Source organism: Cyprinodon variegatus, unplaced genomic scaffold (genome assembly GCF_000732505.1).
Source record: "Cyprinodon variegatus isolate N-32 unplaced genomic scaffold, C_variegatus-1.0 Scaffold193, whole genome shotgun sequence".
In the NCBI taxonomy this organism is placed as follows: domain Eukaryota; kingdom Metazoa; phylum Chordata; class Actinopteri; order Cyprinodontiformes; family Cyprinodontidae; genus Cyprinodon; species Cyprinodon variegatus.
In genome coordinates, this window is record NW_015150646.1 from 338065 (window position 1) to 348577 (window position 10513).

Below are 10513 nucleotides of genomic sequence, written 5' to 3' on the forward strand. Positions count from 1 at the left end.
TGGAAAAGGAAGGGTCTTTACCTTTTTTTCAGTCTGTGAGCCCAAATGGAGAGAAGGAGAACCACTTTACTAATATATGTAGTGCAAATAGCCCCCGTGTAATTGATGTTATACGTCTCATTTGTATTTTTCTACTGTAGATTAGACTAAACTTTATTATATCCCTTGGGATTACTCCATCAGGGAAATTCTGGTTCTGGTAGCTTACATAGAGTACAAAGAGTTAAAGCGAAATGCCATTAAAGATAACAAAATGACAGACAATATAAAAAGAGTGCATATAGTACAAAAAAGTATTAAAAAAGAAAAAAAAAGTTGTAATGTCCTAGAGTACGTTTCCCTGAGATATAGAAAATATCTGCACAGTAGAGAGCTAAGGGAAGACTACACAGTAGTTGGCATGTGTTATTGCACAGTGAGAGAGAAGAATATTGCACATGAGTGACAATAGGTGATGTTTTACGTAAGATGTCTAAGGAGGGGGGTGCTGACCCTTGTCCCTCCTCCTATCACCTCCTCCTTCCCCTAAGTGAGGGGTTGTACAGCTTGATGGCTTGAAGAACAAAGGAGTTCAGCAGTCTCTCCCACTGATCAGGCTCCTCTGAGTGGTAAAGATAATGGCTGGCATTGTTCATAATGTCCAGCAGTTTAAGCGTCCTTGTCTCTACCACCGTCCTCAGAGGGTCCAGCTTCTTGCCAAGCACAGAGCAGGCTTGCCTCACCAGTTTGTTCAGTCTGGATGTGTCCTTCATGGATGTGCTGCTCCCCCCGCACAGTGTAGAAGAGGACACTGGCAACCACAGGCTGGTAGAACATCTCCAGCAGCTTATTGCAGATTTTGAACGACCTCGGTCTCCTCAGGAAGTACATCCTGCCCCTAGTCTTCCTGTGCAGGTGGTTGGTGAGTGTTGACCAGTCCAGTTTATTATCCAGCCACACCCAAAGGTATTTGTATGAATCCACAGCCTCCCCCTCAGCCCCCTCTAGTAGTACCGGCTTAGTCTTTGGTCCATTCCTCCCATAGTCTATGACCAGCTCCTTTTTCTGGAGATGTTACTTCTAGGTGGTTGGTGCGGCACCAGGTGGCAAAGTCCCCCACCTCTCTGTTGTCACTGATACAATCCACAATGGCGGTGTCATCTTCGTACTTCTGTACGTGACACAGCTCAGAGTTGTAACAGAAGTCAGAGGTGTATAAGGTTAAGAGGACAGGGCCCAGCACTTTGCTGTGGGGGGTCTCCAGTGCTGCTGATCAGTTTCAGAGATGGTGTCTTTCAGCCTGACATACTGTGGCCTATCTGTGAGGTAGCTGGAGATCCATGCCACCAGGCAGGGGTCGACTCCCATTCTATTCAGTTTATCTCTTAGCTCAGTTTGTCTCAACAGCTTGATGGAAAATGGGCAAAGTAGAGTCCAAGGTTGCATGGTCAAAGTCACCCAAAATGATTAAAAATGCAAAAAGGTTCTGATTTCGTAGTCAGGCTGTGGCAGCGTGTATCTCCTCGCATTCAGTGGCTGAGCAGCTCTTGGGGGAATGTAAACACAGATGACGATCATGTGACTGAATTCCCTCGGCAGATAATATGGCTGCATGCCAACGGCGAACAGCTCAAGGTCCCGGCAGCATAACACAGTCTTTACGGAGGTATGTCCTGAGTTACACCAGCGGTTGTTGACAAACATGATCAGGCCCCACTAGCTTTGGTGTCTCTGTTGGCTCTCACTGCAGTGAATCTCAGGAGGTCCACATTACCTTCCGCTACGAGGTGGTTTAGCCTTTTCTTGGTGAAATCAGCAGGCCGCTTTCTCTATAAATTTGCAGGTTGTTCAGTGCAGTCAGGTTGTCAATCTTGTTAGACATCGAGTTCACATTCCCCATGATTATGGAGGGGATCAACGGTTTGTAGCTCCTCGAATTCTCTGCTAGCCTAGCCCGATACTTATGCTTTCTGTCCCCATTGTTTCATTAAATGCTGAACACTTCTTATACCTCTGTTTTTTTTAACTATACAGCTAACTTTTTAAATTTTTTTCTTTGAATAGTATTATTTCTGCATTTTTTTATGTATTTTGTCAACTTTTTCAAGCATTGTGTCTACTTGTTTTGCCATATTTTGCCATATAACAGTGGAATGATAAAGTCCTTTATTTTTCTAATTATACCCCCTTTTTCCCTCGATCCATCCATATTATTGATAAACCCGCTCATTACCTGCAAAGAGCTGCGGTCTTGTAGCCATAATCGTAATAAAAACTCCATAATCTGGGTCATTTTTGGAATGTGTAAATATTAAAATAAAATTGACCCGAAAATCGAGCCTTGAGGAACCTCTATGTGTGATTTTTTTTTTTTTTTTTTTTTTTTTTAACATGTCCAAAATACAGCATTAATTCAGGAATGCTTCAGATAGAAGATTGTTTTGGAACTATATAAATAATTTGGTGTAGTAAACAAATTCCAGTAAGGCTTAATGTTTGTTATATTTGTGTTGGATCTTATGTTTTCTATGCATTTCTCCATGTAGACATTTGGCCTTGGAAGCTTTGTTTCTTGTCTCTTTATTAGAGGTCAGTATTAAACTTTTTTGTTCTATTTTAGAGAAACTCGGCTGACGGAGGCAGTGGACAACATATGTGAGCGCATCCTGCAGTATAAAGTTCACGCTGAGAGGCCCGGTAGTCTCAGATACGCCAAGGTAATATTTTCTTACATTTTATGTAAATTGGAGCTAGCAGTGGTCACCGCTGGATTATTTTCTACTATTTCATCACCGTATTAAACTGTGTAGATTCAAACATTTGGTTTGTCTTCTTGTCATTTGGCTGCAGGGTTCCAGTCAAACCATGATGACTCTGAAGAATCTGGTCAACAAAGGAGTGAAAGTAGACCTGGGTATGCCCTATGAGCTCTGGGACGAACCGTCTGCTGAGGTGACAGACATGAAAAAACAGGTAAGATGGAAAACACCCAAAGGCTCGTGTTTGCCCTGCAGTGTTTCCATGTGGACTGGCATTGAAAGACAAAGTTTTATCTTTTGTTTGAACAGTGCGAGACAATGCTGGAGGAGTACGAGGAGGTGGTGGAGGACTGGTACTTCCACCATCAGGACCGGAGGCTGGAGAACTTCCTCTGTGAGAACCACGTCCTGAAGACGTCAGAGCAAGGTTCCGATGTTCAAACACGGCAGCATTGCATGTTTTTCTTTATTTTTTTTTAAGGGAAATTTTAGCTAAAGTTATACATGATGAAAAATGTAATAATTTGATCTCTTTTTGTAATTACTCAAATGAGAGGCACATAATCCTCATCATTTGACCAGGTGCCTCATACGAAACAAATTGTGGCAGGAGGAAAAAAACAAAAACAAAACCCAGACAGGTTTTTTGGTGCCCGAGGCGAGATAAAGCTGAATACAATAAACACAAATGAGGAAAAATTTGATAACACCCACAAAAAACATTCAAGATTTTAGAAAATATTTCCAAAGCAGCTGAAAGGTTTTTGCATTTCACTGAATAAGGAGCGACAATCCAGCTAAACCCTGTTTCCTTAGATCCATTTCTGCTCTAATACACCTGAACCATATTATTAAGTCAGTAGCAGGACTAGAGAACTTGTTTGATTGCTGAGGATGTATTTGAGCCATTTTTTTCAGGTGTATTGGACAAAAACTAAAAGCTGTAAGACACGATCTGTGACATAGACCAAGGCCCAATACCAAACTGGGCCGCTAAGCACCAACCCTGAGCGTTAACCCTCTGTTATTGGATGTTTAGCGAGTCTGCATAAGGACAGACTCGCTGGAATTTGGCATCAGGTGTAGCAGTAGTATTGGGCCTTGGTGTAAACCACAGATTGCTGTGTTACAGCTTTTAGTTTAGGTCCAATAAAACGAAAAAAAATGATTCAAATACATCCTCAGAAAGCAATGGCAGAGGAAGCGCGTGCATTTAAATCTAAGTTCCACCGGTTTGCTGCATTTTCATTACACTGATGAAAAATCACAAGTTAGGTATAAGAAAAAATTTAATTCCAAAGTGGACAGTCCAAATAGTTTCTTGGACTGTATACATTTGTTTTAACAAAGGGGTGAATGTTATATTTTATGTCACCCTGTGCTAAAGAGCTACAGCCACGCACATGGGACGTCACTGTGTTGCCTTAGCAACGACTACTTTCTTTATCTGTTGAAGGGAAGAGGCCGTTCCATTCCCCCACCCCCCCCTTAAATCATGGCGCCTTCCACAGCTGCGAGTGTGACTTTATTGCGCATGACATAATGATAGTTAAAGTGATAGCGGTGAGGGAGCGGTCTGAGATTCAGCCCAAGAGTTTTAAAATGGTCCCCAAACTCGGGGCCATTAGGGGCCAAGTGTTTCTATGCTGATGCACACCCGACTTCAGTGACTAGGTGATGCATTCATTTAAATTATGAAGGACTATAACTGAATTTTTGGAAATTATTGTAAGCAGAATACAACTGCTTTTTATTGTGTAACATTAAATACTAGCATTTAAAATCTGAAGGGGGAAAAAAAAGTATCATAAATTAAAAATGTAAAGGTTTTGCCGTTATGCTCCTGAAGTTTTTGTGTTCCTACATGCAGACTGTCTGAAGGAGGTGTGGAAAGGTGACACGGGCGATAAAGGAGGAGCTGAAGAAGTAAGCGGAGCGGAGAGAGTGGAGAGCGCTGCACACGACGCTGGAGAACTCTGAGGAAAAAACATGAAAGGAGAGAGGATTACGCTACACTCCAGCATTAAACTGCAGCTGCAGCTCCAAGGACAAAGGCAGAAATTATCTGTGCTTATGGGACAATCTTTACTTTTAGAAATAACACTTTTTTTATAATTTATACAGATTTTGCATCATTTTACTCCCATTGCACCATGTACAGTTTTATATACTGGAATAAATCTTTTCTTTTTTAAACATTGTTGACTTGTTTAATGCATGTCTCTTGGATCTTTGGAAGGTTAGCAATCATTTGTTGGAGTCCGTGCTGCTCAGCTAATCAGACCCCATCAGATTCAGCTGTTCCTCTCTTGGCCCCTCTAAACACACCAAATCAGAGAAGCAGCAAAACCAACCAAAACAATGAGTGTTTTTCCTTCCTTTTTCTTATTAACTGCCTGTTTTCTCCAAGCTAGGAGCTACACGTATCCAACCGAACAGCTTTTTCTGACCTACTCTGACCTGGCTGCTCTCAGACTGAGCTTCCTGCTGCAGTCTGATCTCCAGGCCCTATTGGTGAGCTGTCAGGAAGACAGCATGGAGATAACGATGAGGCCACATCTCTTAGACCCAGACTTCCCTGTGAAGCTTGTCGAATGAGGCTCGGATCACCTGTTTCTGGATGGGATCGCTGCACCACCAGGCGTCGGTTAAACAGAGAGTTCATCATCAGTGCTTCTCTGGCTGAGTGTGGCAGCAGACTGATGGTGGGCGAGACCTTTTCACCCTCAGCTGCTCCAGTTGAGAGCTGCTTCATGCTGCCCCCTGCTGGCTATTTTTTCTAATGGTAATTTTTGGGTTGTTTATTTTTCAGTATACAGGCGATGGATGCAGTTCTGTGCAGTAATACACTTCTGTTGTTCTTGGATGGATTATCACCTGGTGACACTTTCCAAATGGTTACCATTCCAGTACCGTGTCGCTACAGAAGGTGAAAAATTATGGACATTTGAATTAGTAATCGTTTTTAATAATCGGATTAATCGTAATTAAATAATCATCAACTAATTTAGCAATCGATTAATCGTTTACTGGAGTATAGAGACTCTAAAACATGCCTTTAGCTGAAAGACTGACCAAAATTGTAAGAATATATATATAAATACTTTGAATTTAAGTTAAAAGAGTCAATATGCTATATCCAGAACTATAGTGGAAAAGTTTTTGTTTCACCTGGTTTCATTTAATAAAAACTTTTCTTTAAGGAACATTTAGCTATCCGATTATTAATGGATTGTCTTTTTATATATCTAAACAATTTCATTAATACAAAAACTGAGCCCTGTAGACTCAAATAAGGATCCTCTGGGGTTTCTGAGTGTTTTATGGTTTGATCCATGATTGTCGGCTCCTCTAAAAACTTGCCAGTCAGTGGAAATATAATATTTCACCAATAAACAAACAAAATTTGACTTTAATTATACAGCTACACTTTATTTACAACAGTTATTTGCTGCTTAATGTTGTAATCAGTTTGCATTTTTATATATTACCACCTTTCACATGTTTATTAATCTGCCTGGAGTCTTGTGTTTTTTAACTGAAGGAGGTTTGCTGTGAGCAGTGGAGCTCTGAAGCCAACATGGACGTCCCTCTACTCCGTCCACTCGGCTCATCTCAGCCTCGATTTCTGACGGGTGAGATGTCCGCAGAGTGCTGGGAAGAAACAGCCATGCAGCTGCTTAGTATGAAAAGGCTGAGGCCTTTCTGCTGACCTTGTCTAAAACCTTCATAGCTGTCTTGAAATGTACGTTCTTTCTTTCTACACTGAAAAAAATAAAATAAAGCAACCATTTTTTGGCATTTACCTAATCATATTTAGTTACTTTAACGCAATTGTTTCATGTTAGCTGGATAGGCCATAAAACAATTGTGTTAAAATAACTAAATATGATTAAATAAATGCACAAAAGCAGTTGCATTAGTTTTTTCAGTGTAAAACCTTTAGATTTCTGAGGTTTTAACTTATTTGTTAATCCTTAGTCCATTGAGAGCATTTCAGTTCAGTTTTCTTCGCCTTAAGAACAAATTGTCTCTCAGTTTTCCCTGTCTTTAAGCTTTTGTTGTGGAGGTTATACACAGATTTATTGCAGAAGCAACTTTACACAGTGTTGGCTGTGGGCTTTTCAGATGAAATTAGTTTCTCTTTTCCCTTTTAGAAATAAGTAATACTTTCAAGTTAAATCCTACTGATTACATAGAGGACTCTGGTGGAACAAAATGTTTACGTTTCAAGAAATTTTAAAGTTCCTCATATTCCTTTAGAGTAATTTTTTTAAAGAAAATCAAAATGGTATAAACGAAGAACATCTGACAGAATTGTTGTGGTTCTGTTTGCTTTGGTTTGTTATCATTTTATAGGTTTTAAATACACTGAAACTTAATTTTTTTTCCCCCATCAGACAACTGGACTAGTGAGAGAAACTCACCCGTTTACTTAATGAGTGAAATGGTGAACATCCAAGGCTCAAAAGGCCATCATCATCATCATCATCATCATCATCATCATCCTCCTCTTTGCCTGTATGCAGGCAGCTGTGTGGACACCCTGAGCCGTGATGTGGACTCCCATCCCAGATACCCCTTCATAGACCACCAGAGGTGAGTCCTACATCTTCAATGTCCTCTGCACTTCCTCCACAGTCAATCCATCCATTTCCTTCTTGCAATAATTTCTGGAGCTGGAGGAGTTAAATCTTACAAAGACATGTCTGATGTTTGCAGATGTTTCATAGACTCCCAGCTGAGTGGCTCCGGCTCCAGCTTCCTGCCCCGGGTCTGGGACGAACTCCTCCACATTCAGCTGGAGCCATTCTTCTTCCACCAGGACCGCAGGAACTCAGTCAGTGCCAATTTTAATGCTTTATCTTCTTAGTTCCTGCATAAATGATACAAAAAAAAAACACACACAACTGTCCTTCTATCCTCCCTGCAGATTTTCCTCACATGCTACATGGAAGCTGTCCCTATCTCAAAGAAGGACCCAGAGAATAAAGCCTGCTCTTTTATAGCTGGAAGGTCCATGTTTGGGAAGATTAAGGCATACAAAGAAAAAAAAATCAAAAAATCATGTTATAAAACACATCTGGTTTGCTCTCAGGTGGAGATCAGCAGATGGGGATGATCGTGTGTGAGAGCTGCAACAGAGCAGGAGAAAGGGCTGACAGCAGCAGTGCAGATTTCAGCCACGAGAGGGGGCTAATGAGTCGCAGAGAGCAGGGCTTTAACGCTGGAAAGTGCTTGGTTTCCTGACCAGCAGATGATAACCAAGATGTTGTTTTATTGCAGAGCTGCAAAGAGAGATGAGTTTGGGTCCAATCATTTTCCTTCAGGAGGGAGATGACAACAGCAGCTCTGGATCCTGTAAAGAGGACTCAAAGATTTCATATTGCTGCCAGCTAGAAGTTGTTTGCTCATAATTTCACTTAAAGAAAGACAAAACATATTAGTGTGTGGAACTAGGCATCTAAAGAAGAAGAAACGTGATAAATATAATATGAAAACGTTAAGACTAAATTACAGGATATTGCAGCTGCCTTTAAAAGTTTTTTTTTTTAGAAAAACCTCTGCATTCTGGACTCCCTGTGTTGCCAAGGTTACGAATAGCCAGTGCTGATGTCTGCAAAAATAATAATTCCTTATAAAAACAGAGGCTGTGAGAAAAAAAAAAGTTTGTTTTTTTAATCAGAAAAATTGCACAAAACTGTTTCTGCTCAATTTCATAGTGTCTTGCAAAAGCATTCAAACCTCACTTGACAACAAAGTATTTTATTAGGTTTTCATGTATCAGTTCGATTATCGCTGCCTTACCTACTGCGGAGTGGGAGGACAGATATATATTTACAGGGAAAAAAAACAGAAAAGGAACTGTAGTGACCTATCTCTGCTGTGATACTTCAAAATAAAATCCAAAGCAACCCTTTGTCCTCAAAAGTCCCCAATGTGTAGATGGCATCCACATGAAAAGCTTAACTGTAGAATAAATAAGAATATATATATATTAGTGAACAAATGTAATTATGAGGACCAAAATGTACAAAACATTGCACATATTAAAACACCATCCCTACATGAAAATTGGCGCTGGCACCATCATGGGTTGGGATGCTTTGCTTCTGCATGCACAAAAAAAAAGAAAAAAAAGAAAATCCTATTATGATACTATAGCATTTTTTCAGAACTTCTTTTTCTGCAATATTTGCACCCTTTTCCCCTAATCTTAAGTGGCTGGTTAGAGACAAGGAAATACTGGAAAAGGCTCCAGAAACCTTGCGACTGGGGCAGAGGTTCGCCTCTAGGAGGACACTGACTCTGAAAAAGCACCTAGAGCTACAACAGCATGGTTTTAATCAATGCATCTATGTATTAGAACGGTTTAGTCAAAGCCTAGATCCAAATTTGATTCAGAATTTCTGTCCAGACTTGAACATTCAAATTCAAGGAAACTTCCCAACCAATTAGAACAAGAAAAACAGAATCTTAACTCATGCCACACTATTCCGATTTTTTTGTTTTGTTTGTTTTTGTCATGCAAGACTTTGCATGAATTTCCTTCCACCTCCATGGTATGCTCTGCCTTGTGTTGGTCTGTCATAGGAGCCAGCTAGAATATACCAAATAGAAGCTACTGACATTTCCCTTCTACTAGAAAGGATATGGAAATCGAAGAGGGGATCAGCAGAGGGAAAGGAGGAAATATGATTGGCTCGTTCTAATCACCATCACCAGGAACAAACGGCTTCTCCATAGATCTGGACGGTTTAACCCAGTGTGGACAGAGGTGGGGGGAGGAGTTAAACTTTGCTAAAGTTAGAGCAGCACTACAACGTTATATGTAATGAAAAGTACAATACAGTCAAACAATTACTAGGAATATATGCATAGTAACTAATTACTTTTAATCAATTACATTTAGTTGTTCAGCTTTTCGAAAAACGAATTTACTTTTAGGAGTAGTTGTACTTTACTTTTTACTTTTACTAGTAATATACCTGTGGTTGTGTCTCCATTGTTGAGTATATTTTCTGGTTATTCTACCCACCATGTGTAACTGCATAGATCTGGTGAAAATAGAGTAAACAGTAGATGCTCTTGCTGGAAGTTCTTTATCCTTTCCTAACATATTTGCTTTACCTGCGGTAAAGAATGGTTTTATAAGATTTTACTGAAAAGAATTAAGGATTTGAAACATTTTCTTCGGCCCGTATTTTTTTTTTAATTGTCATTATTTTTTTTCTACTTTTGTTTTATCCTAATTTGTGCTTGGAAATACCCAAATTAACTGATAACTCTCTGCACGTTTATTTTAAACAGTAAACTAGATATGACAAGCCAAGTATTAGTTTTCGCTCCTACTTGAGTGATTTCCTCAATGATGACTTCCTACTTTTAGAAAAAAGTTAAAGTAATGCTGCTACTCTTAGCTGAGTGAAATGTTTTGGTTCTCTACGCAGCGCTGCAGTAAACCTAAAGAAGTAAACACATCTACGTAGCATCCTCCTCTGATGCTGGATGACCTGTAGCGTTATGTATAATCAGTAATAATCACTTGACTAAATGTTTGAAGCAGTGGCTGATGGGAGTTTTAAGCACTAACTTTGCATAGTGGTTAGCTGTGCTGCAGCTTTAACACCTACTCTGGACACTACTTTAAACCTGATTAAGTACAAATTTATTATAAATAATCCATTCTTAGTTACTCTATTATTCAATTGTTAGTTTATTTTGATTTTGCGCCTTTCATTAAATAATGGATAATTCACATGTGACAGGGAATG

The 10513-nt window shown here is 39.8% G+C and overlaps 1 protein-coding gene and 1 pseudogene across 1 annotated transcript in view; both read left to right on the forward strand.

The window, feature by feature from the left end:
* cnpy4 (canopy FGF signaling regulator 4) overlaps positions 1-4913 on the forward strand; it is a 9684-nt gene extending 4771 nt beyond the window's left edge. The window contains exons 3-6 of the mRNA XM_015379490.1: positions 2600-2696; positions 2830-2952; positions 3048-3165; positions 4609-4913. Of these exons, the coding sequence (XP_015234976.1) occupies positions 2600-2696; positions 2830-2952; positions 3048-3165; positions 4609-4718 (448 nt within the window). The 3' untranslated portion in view covers positions 4719-4913. The remainder of the gene's footprint in view (positions 1-2599; positions 2697-2829; positions 2953-3047; positions 3166-4608) is intronic.
* Positions 4914-5099: 186 nt separating this feature from the next.
* On the forward strand, positions 5100-7988 carry LOC107087745 (annotated as a pseudogene).
* The last annotated feature ends 2525 nt before the right edge of the window (positions 7989-10513 follow it).